Here is a 22,286-nt window from a genome sequence, read left to right on the forward strand (position 1 = left end):
AGGTCAGTACTGAGGGAGCGCCGCACTGTCAGAGGGTCAGTACTGAGGGAGCGCCACACTGTCAGAGGGTCAGTACTGAGGGAGTGCCGCACTGTGGGAGGGTCAGTACTGAGGGAGTGTCGCACTGTGGGAGGGTCAGTACTGAGTGAGCGCCGCACTGTCGGAGGGTCAGTGCTGAGGGAGCGCCACACTGTCAGAGGGTCAGTACTGAGGGAGTGCCGCACTGTGGGAGGGTCAGTACTGAGGGAGCGCCGCACTGTCAGAGGGTCAGTACTGAGGGAGCGCCGCACTGTCGGAGGGTAAGTACTGAGGGAGTGCCGCATTGTCGGAGGGTCAGTACTGAGGGAGTGCCGCACTGTCAGAGGGTCTGGACAGAGGGAGTGCGGCACTGTCAGAGAGTCAGTACTGAGGGAGCACCGCACTGTCAGAGGGTCAGTACTGAGGGAGCGCCTCACTGTGGGAGGGTCAGTACTGAGGGACTGCCGCACTGTCAGAGGTTCAGTACTGAGGGAGTGCTGCACTGTCAGAGGGTCAGTACTGAGGGAGTGCCGCACTGTCGGAGGGTCAGCACTGAGGGAGCGCCGCACTGTGGGAGGGTCACTACTGAGGGAGTGCCGCACTGTCGGAGACTGGTGTGAATCCACTCCACATTCCCTCTCCTGACAGTCCGAATGTAAAGATTAGTTCATCACATTCCTCCTTGCATCAGAGGCTTGGATTCTTCAGAAAGGGAGTGAATGGGAAGGGGTTTGATCCATTGGGATTGTGTACAATGGGAGTGAACGGGAAGGGGTTTGATCCATTGGGATTGTGTACAGTGGGAGTGAACGAGAAGGGGTTTGATCCATTGGGATTGTGTACAATGGGAGTGAACGGGAAGGGGTTTGATCCATTGGGATTGTGTGCAATGGGAGTGAACGGGAAGGGGTCTGATCCATTGGGATTGTGTACAATGGGAGTGAACGGGGAAGGCGTTTGGGCCCATTGGGATTGTGTACAATGGGAGTGAACAGGAAGGGGTTTGATCCATTGGGATTGTGTACAATGGGAGTGAACGGGAAGGGGTTTGATCCATTGGGATTGTGTGCAATGGGAGTGAATGGGAAGGGGTTTGGGTCCATTGGGATTGTGTACAATGGGAGTGAACGGGGAAGGGGTTTGGGCCCATTGGGATTGTGTACAATGGGAGTGAACAGGAAGGGGTTTGATCCATTGGGATTGTGTACAATGGGAGTGAACGGGAAGGGGTTTGATCCATTGGGATTGTGTACAATGGGAGTGAACGGGAAGGGGTTTGGGTCCATTGGGATTGTGTACAATGGGAGTGAACGGGAAGGGGTTTGATCCATTGGGATTGTGTACAATGGGAGTGAATGGGAAAGGGTTTGATCCATTGGGATTGTGTGCAATGGGAGTGAATGGGAAGGGGTTTGGGTCCATTGGGATTGTGCATATTGGGAGTGAATGGGAAGGGGTTTGATCCATTGGGATTGTGGACAATGCGAGTGAACGGGAAGGGGTTTGATCCATTGGGATTGTGTACAATGGGAGTGAACGGGAAGGGGTCTGGGTCCATTGGGATTGTGTACAATGGGAGTGAACGGGAAGGGGTTTGATCCATTGGGATTGCGTACAATGGGAGCGAACGGGAAGGGGTTTGATCCATTGGGATTGCGTACAATGGGAGTGAACGGGAAGGAATTTGATCCATTGGGATTGTGTACAATGGGAGGGAACGGGATGGGGTTTGATCCATTGGGATTGTGTACAATGGGAGTGAACGGGAAGGGGTTTGATCCATTGGGATTGTGTACAATGGGAGTGAACGGGAAGGGGTTTGGATCCATTGTGATTGTGTACAATGGGAATGAACGGAAAGGGGTTTGACCCATTGGGATTGTGTACAGTGGGAGTGAACGGGAAGGGGGTTGATCCATTGGGATTGTGTACAATGGGAGTGAACGGGAAGGGGTTTGATCCATTGGGATTGTGTACAGTGGGAGTGAACGGGAAGGGGTTTGATCCATTGGGATTGTGTACAATGGGAGTGAATGGGAAGGGGTTTGATCCATTGGGATTGTGTACAATGGGAATGAACGGAAAGGGGTTTGATCCATTGGGATTGTGTACAGTGGGAGTGAACGGGAAGGGGTTTGGGTCCATTGGGATTATGTACAATGGGAGTGAACGGGAAGGGGTGTGGGTCCATTGGGATTGTGTACAATGGGAGTGAACGGGAAGGTGTTTGGGTCCATTGGGATTGTTTACAATGGGAGTGAACGGGAAGGGGTTTGGGTCCATTGGGATTGTGTACAATGGGAGTGAACGGGAAGGGGTTTGATCCATTGGGATTGTGTACAATGGGAGTGAACGGGAAGGGTTTTGATCCATTGGGATTGTGTACAATGGGAGTCAACGGGAAGGGGTTTGGGTCCAATGGGATTGTGTGCAAGGGAGTGAACGGGAAGGGGTTTGGGTCCATTGGGATTGTTTACAATGGGAGTAAACGGAAAGGGGTTTGGGTCCATTGGGATTGTGTACAATGGGAGTGAATGGGAAGGGGTTTGATCCATTGGGATTGTGTACAATGGGAGTGAACGGGAAGGGGTTTGGGTCCATTGGGATTGAGTACAATGGGAGTGAACGGGAAGGGGTTTGGGTCCATTGGGACTGTGTACAATGGCAGTGAACGGGAAGGGGTTTGATCCATTGGGATTGTACACAATTGGAGTGAATGGGAAGGGATTGATCCATCGGAATTGTGTACAATGGGAGTGAACGGGAAGGGGTTTGATCCATTGGGATGGTGTACAATGGGAGTGAACGGGAAGGGGTTTGATCCATTGGGATTGTGTACAAAGGGAGTGAACGGCAAGGGGTTTGCGTACATTGGGATTGTGTACAATGGGAGTGAACGGGAAGGGGTTTGATCCATTGGGATTGTGGACAATGGGAATGAACGGGAAGGGGTTTGGGTCCATTGGGATTGTGTACAATGGGTGTGAATGGGAAGGGGTTTGGGTCCATTGGGATTGTGTACAATGGGAGTGAACGGGAAGGGGTCTGGGTCCATTGGGATTGTTTACAATGGGAGTGAACGGGAAGGGGTTTGATCCATTGGGATTGTGTACAATGGGAGTGATTGGGAAGGGGTTTGATCCATTGGGATTGTGTACAATGGGAGTGAACGGGAAGGGGTCTGGGTCCATTGGGATTGTGTACAATGGGAGTGAACGGGAAGGGGTTTGATCCATTGGGATTGTGTACAATGGGAGTGAACAGGAAGGGGTTTGATCCATTGGGACTGTGTCTAATGGGAGTGAACGGGAAGGGGTTTGGGTCCATTGGGATTGTGTACAATGGAAGTGAACGGGAAGGGGTTTGATGCATTGGGATTGTGTACAATGGGAGTGAATGGGAAGGGGTTTGATCCATTGGGATTGTGTGCAATGGGAGTGAATGGGAAGGGGTTTGGGTCCATTGGGATTGTGTACAATGGAAGTGAACAGGAAGGGGTTTGATCCATTGGGACTGTGTCTAATGGGAGTGAACGGGAAGGGGTTTGGGTCCATTGGGATTGTGTACAATGGAAGTGAACGGGAAGAGGTTTGATGCATTGGGATTGTGTACAATGGGAGTGAATGGGAAGGGGTTTGATCCATTGGGATTGTGCACAATGGGAATGAACGGAAAGGGGTTTGGGTCCATTGGGATTGTGGACAATGGGAGTGAACGGAAAGGGGTTTGGGTCCATTGGGATTGGGTACAATGGGAGAGAACGGGAAGGGGTTTGGGTCCATTGGGATTGTGTACAATGGGAGTGAACGGGAAGGGGTTTGATCCATTAGGATTGTGTACAGTGGGAGTGAACGGGAAGGGGTTTGGGTCCATTGCGATTGTATACAATGGGAGTGAACGTGAAGGGGTTTAGGTCCATTGCGATTGTGTACAATGGAAGTGAACGGGAAGGGGTTTGGATCCATTGGGATTGTGTCCAATGGGAGTGAATGGGAAGGGGTTTGGATCCATTGGGATTGTGTACAATGGGAGTGAACGGGAAGGGGTCTGGGTCCATTGGGATTGTGTACAATGGGAGTGAACGGGAAGGGGTTTGGATCCATTGGGATTGTGTACAATGGGAGTGAACGGGAAGGGGTTTGGATCCATTGGGATTGTGTACAATGGGAGTGAATGGGAAGGGATTTGATCCATTGGGATTGTGTACAATGGGAGTGAAACGGAAGGGGTTTGGGTCCATTGGGATTGTGTACAATGGGAATGAATGGGAAGGGGTTTGATCCATTGGGATTGTTAACAATGGGAGTGAACAGGAAGGGGTTTGTGTCCATTGGGATTGTGTACAATGGGAGAGATCGGGAAGGGGTTTGGGTCCATTGGGACTGTGTACAATGGGAGTGAATGGGAAGGGGTTTGATCCATTGGGACTGTGTACAATGGGAGAGAACGGGAAGGGGTTTGGGTCCATTGGGACTGTGTACAATGGGAGTGAACGGGAAGGGGTTTGATCCATTGGGACTGTGTACAATGGGAGTGAACGGGAAGGGGTTTGGGTCCATTGGGACTGTGTACAATGGGAGTGAACGGGAAGGGGTTTGATCCATTGGGACTGTGTACAATGGGAGTGAACGGGAAGGGGTTTGGGTCCATTGGGATTGTGCACAATGGGAGTGAATGGGAAGGGGATTGATCCATTGGGATTGTGTACAATGGGAGTGAACGGGAAGGGGTTTGGGTCCATTGGGATTGTGTACAATGGGAGTGAATGGGAAGGGGTTTGATCCATTGGGATTGTGTACAATGGGAGTGAACGGGAAGGGGTTTGGGTCCATTGGGATTGTGTACAATGGGAGTGAACGGGAAGGGGTTTGATCCATTGGGATTTTGCACAATGGAGTGAACGGGAAGGGGTTTGGGTCAATTGGGATTGTGTACAATGGGAGTGAACGGGAAGGGGTTTGATCCATTGGGATTGTGTACAATGGGAGTGAACGGGAAGGGGTTTGATCCATTGGGACTGTGTACAAGGGGAGTGAACGGGAAGGCGTTTGATCCATTGTGATTGTGTACAATGGGAGTGAACGGGAAGGGGTTTGATCCATTGGGATTGTGTACAATGGGAGTGAACGGGAAGAGGTTTGATCCATTGGGATTGTGTACAATGGGAGTGAACGGGGAAGGGGTTTGATCCATTGGGATTGTGTACAATGGGAGTGAACGGGAAGGGGTTTGGGTCCATTGGGATTGTGTACAATGGGAATGAATGGGAAGGAGTTTGATCCATTGGGATTGTGTCCAATGGGAGTGAATGGGAAGTGGTTTGGGTCCATTGGGATTATGTACACAGGGAGTAAACGGGAAGGAGTTTGGATCCATTGGGACTGTGTACAATGGGAGTGAACGGGAAGGGGTTTGATCAATTGGGATTGTGTACAATGGGAGTGAACGGGAAGGGGTTTGGATCCATTGGGACTGTGTACAATGGGAGTGAATGGGAAGGGGTTTGATCCATTGGGATTGTGTACAATGGGAGTGAACGGGACGTGTTTTGATCCTTTGGGACTGTGTACAATGGGAGTGAACGGGAAGGGGTTTGATCCATTGGGACTGTGTACAATGGGAGTGAACGGGAAGCGGTTTGATCCATTGGGATTGTGTACAATGGGAGTGAACGGGAAGGGGTTTGGATCCATTGGGATTGTGTACAATGGGAGTGAACGGGAAGGGGTTTGATCCATTGGGATTGTGTACAATGGGAGTGAACGGGACGTGTTTTGATCCTTTGGGACTGTGTACAATGGGAGTGAACGGGAAGGGGTTTGATCCATTGGGACTGTGTACAATGGGAGTGAACGGGAAGCGGTTTGATCCATTGGGATTGTGTACAATGGGAGTGAACGGGAAGGGGTTTGGATCCATTGGGATTGTGTACAATGGGAGTGAACGGGAAGGGGTTTGATCCATTGGGATTGTGTACAATGGGAGTGAACGGGAAGGGGTTTGGATCCATTGGGACTGTGTACAGTGGGAGTGAACGGGAAGGGGTTTGATCCATTGGGATTGTGTACAATGGGAGTGAACGGGACGTGTTTTGATCCTTTGGGACTGTGTACAATGGGAGTGAACGGGAAGGGGTTTGGATCCATTGGGACTGTGTACAGTGGGAGTGAACGGGAAGGGGTTTGATCCATTGGGATTGTGTACAATGGGAGTGAACGGGACGTGTTTTGATCCTTTGGGACTGTGTACAATGGGAGTGAACGGGGAAGGGGTTTGATCCATTGGGATTGTGTACAATGGGAGTGAACGGGGAAGGGGTTTGATCCATTGGGATTGTGTACAATGGGAGTGATCGGGAAGGGGTTTGGGTCCATTGGGATTGTGTACAATGGGAGTGAACGGGGAAGGGGTTTGATCCATTGGGATTGTGTACAATGGGAGTGAACGGGAAGGGGTTTGGGTCCATTGGGATTGTGTACAATGGGAATGAATGGGAAGGAGTTTGATCCATTGGGATTGTGTCCAATGGGAGTGAATGGGAAGTGGTTTGGGTCCATTGGGATTATGTACACAGGGAGTGAACGGGAAGGAGTTTGGATCCATTGGGACTGTGTACAATGGGAGTGAACGGGAAGGGGTTTGATCAATTGGGATTGTGTACAATGGGAGTGAACGGGAAGGGGTTTGGATCCATTGGGACTGTGTACAATGGGAGTGAACGGGAAGGGGTTTTATCCATTGTGACTGTGTACAATGGGAGTGAACGGGACGTGTTTTGATCCTTTGGGACTGTGTACAATGGGAGTGAACGGGAAGGGGTTTGATCCATTGGGACTGTGTACAATGGGAGTGAACGGGAAGCGGTTTGATCCATTGGGATTGTGTACAATGGGAGTGAACGGGAAGGGGTTTGGATCCATTGGGATTGTGTACAATGGGAGTGAACGGGAAGGGGTTTGATCCATTGGGACTGTGTACAATGGGAGTGAACGGGAAGGGGTTTGATCCATTGGGATTGTGTACAATGGGAGTGAACGGGAAGGGGTCTGATCCATTGGGATTGTGTACAATGGGAGTGAACGGGAAGGGGTTTGATCCATTGGGATTGTGTACAATGGGAGTGAACGGGAAGGGGTTTGATCCATTGGGATTGTGAACAATGGGAGTGAACGGGAAGGGGTCTGATCCATTGGGATTGTGTACAATGGGAGTGAACGGGAAGGGGTTTGATCCATTGGGATTGTGTACAATGGGAGTGAACGGGAAGGGGTTTGATCCATTGGGATTGTGTACAATGGGAGTGAATGGGAAGGGGTTTGATCCATTGGGATTGTGTACAATGGGAGTGAATGGGAAGGGGTTTGGGTCCATTGGGATTGTGTACAATGGGAGTGAACGGGAAGGGGTTTGATCCATTGGGACTGTGTACAATGGGAGTGAACGGGAAGGGGTTTGATGCATTGGGATTGTGTACAATGGGAGTGAACGGGAAGGGATTTAGTCGGTAGAATCAATTCTCTGGGCTCCGCTCCATTGGGATACAGCCACGGATCATCTCTGTAGAGACGCTATTTACCAATAAATCTGATTTGTCGCAGGCCAATCTGTGGAGCGGCTCTTCCATCGGGGTTAATTAGCACCGTGGGGAGTTATTTGTGTGTTGTGTGGACGTGAGCCGTCAATGCTGATTCCTGTCCCTGTCGTAGTTGGATATCATCCCCCTCATTATCCCGTAGGCCGCAGGACAGTTCAGTGTCACTCCCTCCTACCCCGCAGCTCCAGTCACAATACATCACTGTCTCTCCAACCAGGGTTACACCCTCCCAGATTATAATCCAGCCCTCGGTCTCGGCACGTGTCAGATCGGTGCCACCCGCCCCTTTCTCGTCCTCCCGCTCACTGCGGCCGCGGGCCTTCACCGAGGGAGTGGGCCAAGAATAGGGTGCTCTTTCGGAGGGTGGGCGCACCCTCGATGGGCCGAATGGCCTCCTTCCGCGCTGTGGGGGATCCTCAGCCAGACAAACCGCCCTCTCCACCTCGCGTGCCACCTGCGACGACCTGTGCGCACAGACACACCTCTGCCACCGCACCTCGGCCTAGACTGTGAACCATCGTTTACCATAAATGACCCAGAGATCAGGCAGCTAACCTCCACGATGTCAGCGTTGGTCCGGCTCTCGTGGGGCTCGTTATACTCGGTGTATTTGAGCAACACTTTGTCCATGTCGGTGCTGGCGTACTGGAAGAGCTTGTTCGAGTGGTTAAAGATGATCAGGGCGATCTCGCAGTCACAGAGCACACTCAGCTCGTACGCCTTCTTCATCAGGCCAAACTTCCGCTTGGTGAAGGTCACCTGGGTCAGGGAGGCAGGGAGGAGGGGGAGAGAGAGGAGGTGGCAGACAGAGATGGAGAGAGGGAGAGAGAGACAGAGACAGAGAGGGAGGGAGAGAGAGAGACAGAGCCAGAGAGAGAGGGAGAGAGAGGGTGAGAGGGAGAGAGAGAGACAGAGCCAGAGAGAGGGACAGACAGAGAGAGAGAGACAGAGAGAGGGAGAGACAGAGACAGAGACAGAGAGAGAGAGAGAGGGAGGGAGAGAGAGGGAGAGAGATACAGAGAGAGACAGAGCCAGAGAGAGGGACAGACAGAGAGAGAGAGACAGAGAGAGGGAGAGAGAGACAGAGACAGAGAGAGAGAGAGAGGGAGGGAGAGAGAGACAGAGAGAGGGAGAGAGATACAGAGAGAGAGAGAGGGAGAGAGAGAGAGAGACAGAGAGAGAGACAGAGAGAGAGAGAGAGGAAGAGACAGAGAGAGAGAGTGAGAGACAGAGAGAGAGACAGAGAGAGTCAGAGATATACAGAGAGAGAGACAGAGAGAGATACAGAGAGAAAGAGAGAGAGACAGGGAGGGCGAGAGTGAGAAAGAGAGACAGAGAGATACAGAGGGAGAGAGAGAGACAGAGAGAGAGAGAGAGAGAGACGGAGAGAGAAAGACAGAGAGAGACAGAAAGAGAGAGAGATACAGATAGAGGGAGACACAGGGAGAGAGGGAGACACAGGCAGAGAGAGAGACAGAGAGAGAGAGAGACAGAGAAAGTGAGTCAGAGAGATACAGAGAGAGAGACAGAGAGAGATACAGAGAGAGAGAGAGACAGAGAGAGACAGAGAGAGAGAGAGACAGAGAAAGAGAGGCAGAGAGATACAGAGAGAGAGAGACAGACAGAGAAATACAGAGAGAGACAGTGAGTGAAAGAGAGAGAGAGAGAGTGAGATAAAACCAGAAGGGATGGGGAAATAATAAAAGAATGATACCTCAGGGTGAGCAACATGTTTTCTCATCACTGTTGGAATGACTATTGACAGTCCCTGCTGCAATATCGCAAACGTGACAGTCAATTAGCAAACTTAAAGATTCCGTAAGGAGCAATGTAACAATGATTGTCTGTATGTTAGTCAGTATTCGCTGATGACACCATGTATGAATTAGTAACCCTCAGGGTCAATAATAGCAACACAGAATAGGCATCTTTCCTCTCACATTCACATGTAGGCTTTTCAAATCATTTCTCAATGGTCATTGTACTGGGGATTGTAGAGGGTGCTTTACTCTGTATCTAACCCCATGCTGTACCTGTCCTGGGAGTGTTTGATGGGGACAGTGTAGAGGCAGCTTTACTCTGTATCTGACCCCGTGCTGTCCCTGTCCAGGGAGTGTTTGATGGGGACAGTGTACAGGGAGCTTTACTCTGTATCTATCCCCGTGCTGTACCTGTCCTGGGAGTGTTTGACGGGGACAGTGTAGAGGGAGCTTTACTCTGTATCTAACCCCGTGCTGGGACTGTCCTGGGAGTGTTTGATGGGGACAGTGTAGAGGGAGCTTTACTCTGTATCTAACCCCGTGCTGTACCTGTCCTGGGAGTGTTTGATGGGGACAGTGTAGAGGGAGCTTTACTCTGTATCGAACCCCGTGCTGTACCTGTCCTGGGAGTGTTTGATGGGGACAGTGCAGAGGGAGCTTTACTCTGTATCTAACCCTGTGCTGTACCTGTCCTGGGAGTGTTTGATGGAGACAGTGTAGAGGGAGCTTTACTCTGTATCTAACCCCGTGCTGTACCTTTCCTGGGAGTGTTTGATGGGGACAGTGTAGAGGGAGCTTTACTCTGTATCTAACCCCGTGCTGTACCTTTCCTGGGAGTGTTTGATGGGGACAGTGTAGAGGGAGCTTTACTCTGTATCGAACCCCGTGCTGTACCTGTCCTGGGAGTGTTTGATGGGGGACAGTGTAGAGGGAGCTTTACTCAGTATCTAGCCCCGTGCTGTACCTGTCCTGGGAGTGTTTGATGGGGACAGTGTAGAGGGAGCTTTACTCTGTATCTAACCCTGTGCTGTACCTGTCCTGGGAGTGTTTGATGGGGACAGTTTGGGGACATATTAACCTCACACCTGCAGTCTACCTGTGGGTTGTGGTGTGGAGGTGTGTCGGTAAGCGTGGAGGAGGCAGTGGGTGGTTAATCTCCCTCCTATTCCTCCCCATCCTCCACACAGCCCCAGTCACGCTCTGCCATCTCCACTCCGCTGAAGTGTCTTAATTACACGGAGGCTGCTACAAGTCCCTAATTAAGCTTCTCGATTTAGCAATTTCCGATATTAAAAGCTGCCCTACATGGTGTGCGTGCGAGCCGCGTTATAAATAGCGCCGCCTGATTATGCAGACTTCACCGGGCTTCTCCGCACTGCTGCCGTCGTGGTACGCGTGCGCCGGACGGGAAGTTAATGGACGCTGCCGGCCTCGAGGGGGCAGCCCCCACCTTGCCGCCTGACGCAGAGACTGCGGCAGACGGCCCCCCTCGAGCCTGGCCCCCGCCATTCAACTCGAGTTCGGCCGTCCCTCAGTGAAGGGGGCGGGGGTCCGCGCGGGATGCCCGACGAGGGCAGCTTCCGGCTCCCCGGCGATGCACCCCGTGGCCGAAGAGCAGGCCCATTTTGTCCGATTGTCGAGAGTTAGCGGGGCGGGGGGGGGGTGGGGGAACAGTCGACGTGGTCGGCAAAGGGCGAGAATAGACGGCGAGTGGGGGGGGGGGGGGGGGGTGCGTGGGGGGGGGGGGGGGGGGGGGTTAGAGGAAGGATTTGGACGAAATGCCCCCGTCCCATCAAATACCTGCCGGTTACGTTCGTCCAGGATGCGTGTGATCTGAATCTTTTTTCGCCCCATCCTGTCCGAGGGCGGGGGGGGGGCCCAGGGGCCGCCGGAGGGGGGGGGGGTCTGCACGCGGTTCCTGCTCGCGTCACCTGGCTGGTGGGGGGGGAGGGGGTGGTCCCCTTAGATCATCACCGACACCCTGCCCTTCCGGCCGGTCAGCACGACGTCGCCTCCTGCAGGAGAAAGAAGGCCAAGGTGAGATTTTCGGAACGCTGAATGCACAATATCCCCCTGCTCCTCAATACAACCTCCACCCCCAGTCGACACTACGCGACGGGGTTCGTCGTAAGGCACCAAACTTAACATCAGTACCAGTCTCTCAGGCGGTCTGGCGCAACTGTGTAACATTCCTGTGTACAGCAAAACGCGGATATACCGCGGACCTCATTCTGACCCCGATGTACAGACGAGATTTAATAGGTTTATTCACCCCTGTGAGAGTCAGCACCTTCAGGAGAGGAGGGGGAGTCTGTACCCCAGTGAGAGTCAGCACCTTCAGGAGAGGAGGGACTCTGTACCCCTGTGAGAGACAGCACCTTCAGGAGAGGAGGGGGAGTCTGTGCCCCAGTGAGAGTCAGCACCTTCAGGAGAGTAGGGGGAGTCTGTACCCCAGTGAGAGTCAGCACCTTCAGGAGAGGACGGGGGAGTCTGTACCCCAGTGAGAGTCAGCACCTTCAGGAGAGGAGGGAGACCCTGTACCCCAGTGAGAGTCAGCACCTTCAGGTGAGGAGGGGGGAGTCTGTACCCCAGTGAGAGTCAGCACCTTCAGGAGAGGAGGGGGAGTCTGTACCCCAGTGAGAGTCAGCACCTTCAGGAGAGGAGGGGGACCCTGTACCCCAGTGAGAGTCAGCCCCTTCAGGAGAGGAGGGGGACCCTGTACCCCAGTGAGAGTCAGCCCCTTCAGGAGAGGAGGGGGACCCTGTACCCCAGTGAGAGTCAGCACCTTCAGGAGAGTAGGGGGAGTCTGTACCCCAGTGAGAGTCAGCACTTTCAGGAGAGGAGGGGGAGTCTGTACCCCAGTGAGAGTCAGCACCTTCAGGAGAGGAGGGGGAGTCTGTACCCCAGTGAGGGTCAGCACCTTCAGGAGAGGAGGGGGAGTCTGTACCCCAGTGAGAGTCAGCACCTTCAGGAGAGGAGGGGGCGTCTGTACCCCAGTGAGAGTCATCACCTTCAGGAGAGTAGGGGCAGTCTGTACCCCAGTGAGAGTCAGCACCTTCAGGAGAGTAGGGGGAGTCTGTACCCCAGTGAGAGTCAGCACCTTCAGGAGAGGAGGGGGAGTCTGTACCCCAGTGAGATTCAGCACCTTCAGGAGAGGAGAGGGAGTCTGTACCCCAGTGAGAGTCAGCACCTTCAGGAGAGTAGGGGGAGTCTGTACCCCAGTGTGAGTCAGCACCTTCAGGAGAGGAGGGGGAGTCTGTACCCCAGTGAGAGTCAGCACCTTCAGGAGAGGAGGGGGACCCTGTACCCCTGTGAGAATCAGCACCTTCAGGAGAGGAGGGGGAGTCTGTACCCCAGTGAGATCAGCACCTTCAGGAGAGGAGAGGGAGTCTGTACCCCAGTGAGTCAGCACCTTCAGGAGAGGAGGGGAGACCCTGTACCCCAGTGAGAGTCAGCACCTTCAGTAGAGGAGGGGGAGTCTGTGCCCCAGTGAGAGGCAGCACCTTCAGGAGATGAGGGGGATCCTGTACCCCACTGAGAGTCAGCACCTTCAGGAGAGGAGGGAGACCCTGTACCCCAGTGAGAGTCAGCACCTTCAGGAGAGGAGGGGGATCCTGTACCCCAGTGAGAGTCAGCACCTTCAGGAGAGGAGGGGGAGTCTGTGCCCCAGTGAGAGTCAGCACCTTCAGGAGAGGAGGGGGAGTCTGTACCCCAGTGAGAGTCAGCACCTTCAGGAGAGGAGGGGGAGTCTGTACCCCAGTGAGAGTCAGCACCTTCAGGAGAGGAAGGGGAGTCTGTACCCCAGTGAGAGTCAGCACCTTCAGGAGAGGAGGGGGAGTCTGTACCCCAGTGAGAGTCAGCACCTTCAGGAGAGGAGGGGGTAGTCTGTACCCCAGTGAGAGTCAGCACCTTCAGGAGAGGAAGGGGAGTCTGTACCCCAGTGAGAGTCAGCACCTTCAGGAGAGGAGGGGGAGTATGTGCCCCAGTGAGAATCAGCACCTTCAGGAGAGGAGGGGGAGTCTGTACCCCACTGAGAGTCAGCACCGTCAGGAGAGGAGGGGGAGTCTGTGCCCCAGTGAGAGTCAGCACCTTCAGGAGAGGAGGGACTCTGTACCCCAGTGAGAGTCAGCACCTTCAGGAGAGGAGGGGGAGTCTGTACCCCAGTGAGAGTCAGCACCTTCAGGAGAGGAGGGGGACCCTGTACCCCAGTGAGAGTCAGTACCTTCAGGAGAGGAGGGACTCTGTACCCCAGTGAGAGTCAGCACCTTCAGGAGAGGAGGGGGACCCTGTACCCCAGTGAGAGTCAGCACCTTCAGGCGAGGAGGGGGAGTCTGTGCCCCAGTGAGAGTCAGCACCTTCAGGAGAGGAGGGAGAGTCTGTACCCCAGTGAGAGTCAGCACCTTCAGGAGAGGAGGGGTCCCTGTACCCCAGTGAGAGTCAGCACCTTCAGGAGAGGAGGAGAGACCCTGTACCCCAGTGAGAGTCAGCACCTTCAGGAGAGGAGGGGGAGTCTGTACCCCAGTGAGAGTCAGCACCTTCAGGAGAGGAGGGGTCCCTGTACCCCAGTGAGAGTCAGCACCTTCAGGAGAGGAGGGGTCCCTGTACCCCAGTGAGAGTCAGCAACTTCAGGCGAGGAGGGGGAGTCTGTGCCCCAGTGAGAGTCAGCACCTTCAGGAGAGGAGGGGGAGTCTGTACCCCAGTGAGAGTCAGCACCTTCAGGAGGATTGGAATCCACTGTAATACTCTGTAAAATACTCTCCTGTCAGACTACAGGAAACCCACGCAGACACGTGGAGAAAGTAAATATTCACAGTCCAAGGCCTGAATTATACCCGGATCCCGAGCGCAGCCGGGCAGCGGCACTAACACCCGTGCTGCCTGACGTGAGCTGACACAGATTCTCTGCGCCCCCAGAGCCTCGGTGAGCCACCGGCCAAAATTAACCTCCATCTCTGTGCAAGGAGATGGGGAGACCCTCGGACGGTCAATCCACACGTTACACGCTCTCAATAACACGCTGCTTTGGAAACTGCCTTCAGCACCCTGCTCAGCACAGTTAGCGAAACAGGATACTCAATCCACCCTTCACAACAGTGTCCAGAGAGAGAGCTGTACCCTGCATCTAACCCCGCGCTGTACCTGTCCTGGGAGTGTTTGATGGGACAGTGTAGAGGGAGCTTTACTCTGTATCTAACCCCGTGCTGTTCCTGTCCTGGGAGTGTTTGATGGGACAGTGTAGAGGGAGCTTTACTCTGTATCTAACCCCGCGCTGTACCTGTCCTGGGAGTGTTTGATGGGACAGTGTAGAGGGAGCTTTACCCTGCATCTAACCCCGCGCTGTACCTGTCCTGGGAGTGTTTGATGGGACAGTGTAGAGGGAGCTTTACTCTGTATCTAACCCCGTGCTGTACCTGTCCTGGGAGTGTTTGATGGGGACAGTGTAGAGGGAGCTTTACTCTGTATCTAACCCCGTGCTGTACCTGTCCTGGGAGTGTTCGATGGGGACAGTGTAGAGGGAGCTTTATTCTGTATCTAACCCTGTGCTGTACCTGTCCTGGGAGTGTTTGATGGGGACAGTGTGGATGGAGCTTTACTCTGTATCTAACCCCGTGCTGTACCTGTCCTGGGAGTGTTTGATGGGGACAGTGTAGAGGGAGCTTTACTCTGTATCTAGACCCCGTGCTGTACCTGTCCTGGGAGTGTTTGATGGGGACAGTGTAGAGGGAGCTTTACTCTGTATCTAACCCCGTGCTGTACCTGTCCTGGGAGTGTTTGATGGGGCAGTGTAAAGGGAGCTTTACTCTGTATCTAACCCCGTGCTGTACCTGTCCTGGGAGTGTTTGATGGGGACAGTGTAGAGGGAGCTTTACTCTGTATCTAACCCCGTGCTGTACCTGTCCTGGGAGTGTGTGATGAGGACAGTGTAGAGGGAGCTTTACTCTGTATCTAACCCCGTGCTGTACCTCTCCTGGGTGTGTTTGATGAGGACAGTGTAGAGGGAGCTTTACTCTGTATCTAACCCCGTGCTGTACCTGTCCTGGGAGTGTTTGATGGGGACAGTGTCGAGGGAGCTTTACTCTGTATCTAACCCCGTGCTGTACCTGTCCTGGGAGTGTTTGATGGGGACAGTGAAGAGGGAGCTTTACTCTGTATCTAACCCCGTGCTGTACCTGTCCTGGGAGTGTTTGATGGGGACAGTGTGGATGGAGCTTTACTCTGTATCTAACCCCGTGCTGTACCTGTCCTGGGAGTGTTTGATGGGGACAGTGTAGAGGGAGCTTTACTCTGTATCTAGACCCCGTGCTGTACCTGTCCTGGGAGTGTTTGATGGGGACAGTGTAGAGGGAGCTTTACTCTGTATCTAGCCCCGTGCTGTACCTGTCCAGGGAGTGTTTGATGGGGCAGGGTAGAGGGAGCTTTACTCTGTATCTAACCCCGTGCTGTACCTGTCCTGGGAGTGTTTGATGGGGACAGTGTGGAGGGAGCTTTACTCTGTATCTACCCCAGTGCTATACCTGTCCTGGGAGTGTGTGATGGGGACAGTGTAGAGGGAGCTTTACTCTGTATCTAACCCCGTGCTGTACCTGTCCTGGGAGTGTTTGATGTGCACAGTGCAGAGGGAGCTTTACTCTGTGTCTAACCCCGTGCTGTTCCTGTCCCGGGAGTTGTTGATGGGGTCAGTGTAGAGGGAGCTTTACTCTGTATCTAACCCCGTGCTGTACCTGTCCTGGGAGTGTCTGATGGGGACAGTGTAGAGGGAGCTTTACTCTGTATCTAACCCCGTGCTGTACCTGTCCCGGGAGTGTTTGATGGGGACAGTGTAGAGGGAGCTTTACTCTGTATCTAACCCCGTGCTGTACCTGTCCTGGGAGTGTTTGATGGGGACAGTGTAGAGGGAGCTTTACTCTGTATCTAACCCCGTGCAGTACCTGTCCTGGGAGTGTTTGATGGGGACAGTGTAGAGGGAGCTTTACTCTGTATCTAACCCCGTGCTGTACATGTCCTGGGAGTGTTTGATGGGGACAGTGTAAAGGGAGCTTTACTCTGTATCTAACCCCGTGCTGTATCTGTCCTGGGAGTGTTTGATGGGGACAGTGTAGAGGGAGCTTTACTCTGTATCTAACCCCGTGCTGTACCTGTCCTGGGAGCGTTTGATGGGGACAGTGTAGAGGGAGCTTTACTCTGTATCTAACCCCGTGCTGTACCTGTCCTGGGAGGTTTGATGGGGACAGTGTAGAGGGAGCTTTACTCTGTATCTAACCCTGTGCTGTACCTGTCCTGGGGGTATTTGATGGGGACAGTGTAGAGGGAGCTTTACTCTGTATCTAACCCCCTGCTGTACCTGTCCTGGGAGTGTTTGATGGGGACAGTGTAGAGGGAGTTTTACTCTGTATCTAACCCCGTGCTGTACCTGTCCTGGGAGTGTTTGATGGGGACAGTGTCGAGGGAGCTTTACTCTGTATCCATCCCAGTGCTGTACCTGTCCTGGGAGTGTTTGATGGGGACAGTGTAGAGGGAGCTTTACTCTGTATCTAACCCCTGTGCTGTACCTGTCCTCACGTGTTTGATGGGGACAGTGTAGAGGGAGCTTTACTCTGTATCTAACCCCGTGCTGTACCTGTCCTGGGAGTGTTTGATGGGGACAGTGTAGAGGGAGCTTTACTCTGTATCTAACCCCGTGCTGTACCTGTCCTGGGAGTGTTTGATGGGGACACTGTAGAGGAAGCTTTACTCTGTATCTAACCCCGTGCTGTACCTGTCCTGGGACTGTTTGATGAGGACAGTGTGGAGGGAGCTTTACTCTGTATCTAACCCCGTGCTGTACCTGTCCCGTGAGTGTTTGATGGGGATAGTGTAGAGGTAGCTTTACTCTGAATCTAACCCCGTGCTGTACCTGTCCCGGGAGTGTTTGATGGGGATAGTGTAGAGGGAGCATTACTCTGTAACTAACCCAGTGCTGTTCCTGTCCCGGGAGTGTTTGATGGGGACAGTGTAGAGGGAGCTTTACTCTGTATCTAACCCCGTGCTGTACCTGTCCTGGGACTGTTTGATGAGGACAGTGTGGAGGGAGCTTTACTCTGTATCTAACCCCGCGCTGTACCTGTCCAGGGAGTGTTTGATGGGGACAGTGTAGAGGGAGCTTTACTCTGTATCTAGCCCCGTGCTGTACCTGTCCAGGGAGTGTTTGATGGGGCAGTGTAGAGGGAACTTTACTCTGTATCTAACCCCGTGCTGTACCTGTCCTGGGAGCGTTTGATGGGGACAGTGTGGAGGGAGCTTTACTCTGTATCTACCCCAGTGCTGGACCTGTCCTGGGAGCGTATGATGGGGACAGTGTATAGGGAGCATCATTCTGTATCTAACCCCGTGCTGTACCTGACCTGGGAGTGTGTGATGGGGACAGTGTAGAGGGAGCTTTACTCTGTATCTAACCCCGTGCTGTACCTGTCCTGGGAGTGTTTGATGGGGACAGCGTAGAGGGAGCTTTACTCTGTATCTAACTCCGTGCTGTACCTGTCCTGGGAGTGTTTGATGGGGACAGTGTAGAGGGAGCTTTACCCTGTATCTAACCCCGTGCTGTACCTGTCCTGGGAGTGTTTGATGGGGACAGTGCAGAGGGAGCTTTACTCTTTATCTAACCCCATACTGTACCTGTCCTGGGAGTGTTTGATGGAGACAGTGAAGAGGGAGTTTTACTCTGTATCTAACCCCGTTCTGTACCTGTCCTGGGAGTGTTTAATGGGGACAGTGTAGAGGGAGCTTTACTCTGTATCTAACCCCGTGCTGTACCTGTCCTGGGAGTGTTTGATGGGGACAGTGCAGAGGGAGCTTTACTCTGGATCTAACCCCGTGCTGTACCTGTCCTGGGAGTGTTTGATGGGGACAGTGCAGAGGGAGCTTTACTCTGTATCTCACCCCGTGCTGTGCCTGTCCTGGGAGTGTTTGATGGGGACACTGTAGAGGAAGCTTTACTCTGTACCTAACCCCGTGCTGTGCCTGTCCTGGGAGTGTTTGATGGGGACAGTGTACAGGAAGCGTTACTCTGTATCTAACTTCGTGCTGTACCTGTCCTGGGAGTGTTTGATGAGGACAGTGTGGAGGGAGCTTTACTCTGTATCTAACCCCGCGCTGTACCTGTCCTGGGAGTGTTTGATGGGGCAGTGTAGAGGGAACTTTACTCTGTATCGAACCCCGTGCTGTACCTGTCCTTGGAGTGTTTGGTGGGGACAGTGTAGAGGGAGCTTTACTCTGTATCTAGCCCCGTGCTGTACCTGTCCAGGGAGTGTTTGATGGGGCAGTGTAGAGGGAACTTTACTCTGTATCTAGCCCCGTGCTGTACCTGTCCAGGGAGTGTGTGATGGGGACAGTGTAGAGGGAGCTTTACTCTGTATCTAACCCCGTGCTGTACCTGTCCTGGGAGTGTTTGATGTGCACAGTGCAGAGGGAGCTTTACTCTGTGTCTAACCCCGTGCTGTTCCTGTCCCGGGAGTTGTTGATGGGGTCAGTGTAGAGGGAGCTTTACTCTGTATCTAACCCCGTGCTGTACCTGTCCTGGGAGTGTCTGATGGGGACAGTGTAGAGGGAGCTTTACTCTGTATCTAACCCCGTGCTGTACCTGTCCCGGGAGTGTTTGATGGGGACAGTGTAGAGGGAGCTTTACTCTGTATCTAACACTGTGCTGTACCTGTCCTGGGAGAGTTTGATGGGGACAGTGTAGAGGGAGCTTTACTCTGTATCTAACCCCGTGCTGTACCTGTCCCGGGAGTGTTTGATGGGAACAGTGTAGAGGGAGCTTTACTCTGTATCTAACCCCGTGCTGTACATGTCCTGGGAGTGTTTGATGGGGACAGTGGAGAGGGAGCTTTACTCTGTATCTAACCCCGTGCTGTACCTGTCCCGGGAGTGTTTGATGGGGATAGTGTAGAGGGAGATTTACTCTGTATCTAACCCCGTGCTGTACCTGTCCCGGGAGTGTTTGATGTGGATAGTGTAGAGGGAGCTTTACTCTGTATCTAACCCCGTGCTGTACCTGTCCTGGGAGTGTTTGATGGGGACAGTGTAGAGGGAGCTTTACTCTGTATCTAGACCCAGTGCTGTACCTGTCCTGGGAGTGTTTGATGGGGACAGTGTAGAGGGTGCTTTACTCTGTATCTAACCCCGTGCTGTACCTGTCCTGGGAGAGTTTGATGGGGCAGTGTAAAGGGAGCTTTACTCTGTATCTAACCCCGTGCTGTACCTGTCCTGGGAGTGTTTGATGGGGACAGTGTCGAGGGAGCTTTACTCTGTATCTAACCCCGTGCTGTACCTGTCCTGGGGGTGTTTGATGGGGACTGTGTAGAGGGAGCTTTACTCTGTATCTAACCCCGTGCTGTACCTGTCCTGGGAGTGTTTGATGGGGACAGTGTAGAGGGAGCTTTATTCTGTATCTAACCCTGTGCTGTACCTGTCCTGGGAGTGTTTGATGGGGACAGTGTGGATGGAGCTTTACTCTGTATCTAACCCCGTGCTGTACCTGTCCTGGGAGTGTTTGATGGGGACAGTGTAGAGGGAGCTTTACTCTGTATCTAACCCCGTGCTGTACCTGTCCTGGGAGTGTTTGATGGGGACAGTGTAGAGGGAGCTTTACTCTGTATCTAACCCCGTGCTGTACCTGTCCTGGGAGTGTTTGATGGGGACAGTGTAGAGGGAGCTTTACTCTGTATCTTACCCCGTGCTGTACCTGTCCTGGGAGTGTTTGATGGGGACAGTGTAGAGGGAGCTTTACTCTGTATCTAACCCCGTGCTGTATCTGTCCTGGGAGTGTTTGATGGGGACAGTGTAGAGGGAGCTTTACTCTGTATCTAACCCCTGTGCTGTACCTGTCCTCACGTGTTTGATGGGGACAGTGTAGAGGGAGCTTTACTCTGTAACTAACCCTGTGCTGTACCTGTCCTGGGAGTGTTTGATGGAGATAGTGTAGAGGGAGCTTTACTCTGTATCTAACCCCGTGCTGTACCTGTCCTGGGAGTGTTTGATGGAGATAGTGTAGAGGGAGCTTTACTCTGTATCTAACCCCGTGCTGTACCTGTCCTGGGAGTGTTTGATGGGGACAGTGTAGAGGGAGCTTTACTCTGTATCTAACCCCGTGCAGTACCTGTCCTGGGAGTGTTTGATGGGGACAGTGTAGAGGGAGCTTTACTCTGTATCTAACCCCGTGCTGTACATGTCCTGGGAGTGTTTGATGGGGACAGTGTAAAGGGAGCTTTACTCTGTATCTAACCCCGTGCTGTATCTGTCCTGGGAGTGTTTGATGGGGACAGTGTAGAGGGAGCTTTACTCTGTATCTAACCCCGTGCTGTACCTGTCCTGGGAGCGTTTGATGGGGACAGTGTAGAGGGAGCTTTACTCTGTATCTAACCCCGTGCTGTACCTGTCCTGGGAGGTTTGATGGGGACAGTGTAGAGGGAGCTTTACTCTGTATCTAACCCTGTGCTGTACCTGTCCTGGGGGTATTTGATGGGGACAGTGTAGAGGGAGCTTTACTCTGTATCTAACCCCCTGCTGTACCTGTCCTGGGAGTGTTTGATGGGGACAGTGTAGAGGGAGTTTTACTCTGTATCTAACCCCGTGCTGTACCTGTCCTGGGAGTGTTTGATGGGGACAGTGTCGAGGGAGCTTTACTCTGTATCCATCCCAGTGCTGTACCTGTCCTGGGAGTGTTTGATGGGGACAGTGTAGAGGGAGCTTTACTCTGTATCTAACCCCTGTGCTGTACCTGTCCTCACGTGTTTGATGGGGACAGTGTAGAGGGAGCTTTACTCTGTATCTAACCCCGTGCTGTACCTGTCCTGGGAGTGTTTGATGGGGACAGTGTAGAGGGAGCTTTACTCTGTATCTAACCCCGTGCTGTACCTGTCCTGGGAGTGTTTGATGGGGACACTGTAGAGGAAGCTTTACTCTGTATCTAACCCCGTGCTGTACCTGTCCTGGGACTGTTTGATGAGGACAGTGTGGAGGGAGCTTTACTCTGTATCTAACCCCGTGCTGTACCTGTCCCGTGAGTGTTTGATGGGGATAGTGTAGAGGTAGCTTTACTCTGAATCTAACCCCGTGCTGTACCTGTCCCGGGAGTGTTTGATGGGGATAGTGTAGAGGGAGCATTACTCTGTAACTAACCCAGTGCTGTTCCTGTCCCGGGAGTGTTTGATGGGGACAGTGTAGAGGGAGCTTTACTCTGTATCTAACCCCGTGCTGTACCTGTCCTGGGACTGTTTGATGAGGACAGTGTGGAGGGAGCTTTACTCTGTATCTAACCCCGCGCTGTACCTGTCCAGGGAGTGTTTGATGGGGACAGTGTAGAGGGAGCTTTACTCTGTATCTAGCCCCGTGCTGTACCTGTCCAGGGAGTGTTTGATGGGGCAGTGTAGAGGGAACTTTACTCTGTATCTAACCCCGTGCTGTACCTGTCCTGGGAGCGTTTGATGGGGACAGTGTGGAGGGAGCTTTACTCTGTATCTACCCCAGTGCTGGACCTGTCCTGGGAGCGTTTGATGGGGACAGTGTATAGGGAGCATCATTCTGTATCTAACCCCGTGCTGTACCTGACCTGGGAGTGTGTGATGGGGACAGTGTAGAGGGAGCTTTACTCTGTATCTAACCCCGTGCTGTACCTGTCCTGGGAGTGTTTGATGGGGACAGCGTAGAGGGAGCTTTACTCTGTATCTAACTCCGTGCTGTACCTGTCCTGGGAGTGTTTGATGGGGACAGTGTAGAGGGAGCTTTACCCTGTATCTAACCCCGTGCTGTACCTGTCCTGGGAGTGTTTGATGGGGACAGTGCAGAGGGAGCTTTACTCTTTATCTAACCCCATACTGTACCTGTCCTGGGAGTGTTTGATGGAGACAGTGAAGAGGGAGTTTTACTCTGTATCTAAA

The 22,286-nt window shown here is 53.0% G+C and overlaps 1 protein-coding gene across 1 annotated transcript in view; it reads right to left on the reverse strand.

Moving 5' to 3' along the window:
• The window catches only part of LOC140402870 (myocyte-specific enhancer factor 2D homolog), a 268,130-nt gene that overhangs the window by 152,422 nt on the left and 93,422 nt on the right, over window positions 1-22,286 (reverse strand). The window contains exons 2-3 of the mRNA XM_072490495.1: window positions 11,173-11,387; window positions 8,168-8,371 (exon numbers count right to left, since the gene is read on the reverse strand). Coding sequence (XP_072346596.1) covers window positions 8,168-8,371; window positions 11,173-11,226 — 258 coding nt within the window. The 5' untranslated portion in view covers window positions 11,227-11,387. The remainder of the gene's footprint in view (window positions 1-8,167; window positions 8,372-11,172; window positions 11,388-22,286) is intronic.

The sequence above is a fragment of the Scyliorhinus torazame genome, chromosome 26, assembly GCF_047496885.1.
Source record: "Scyliorhinus torazame isolate Kashiwa2021f chromosome 26, sScyTor2.1, whole genome shotgun sequence".
Lineage (NCBI taxonomy): Eukaryota > Metazoa > Chordata > Chondrichthyes > Carcharhiniformes > Scyliorhinidae > Scyliorhinus > Scyliorhinus torazame.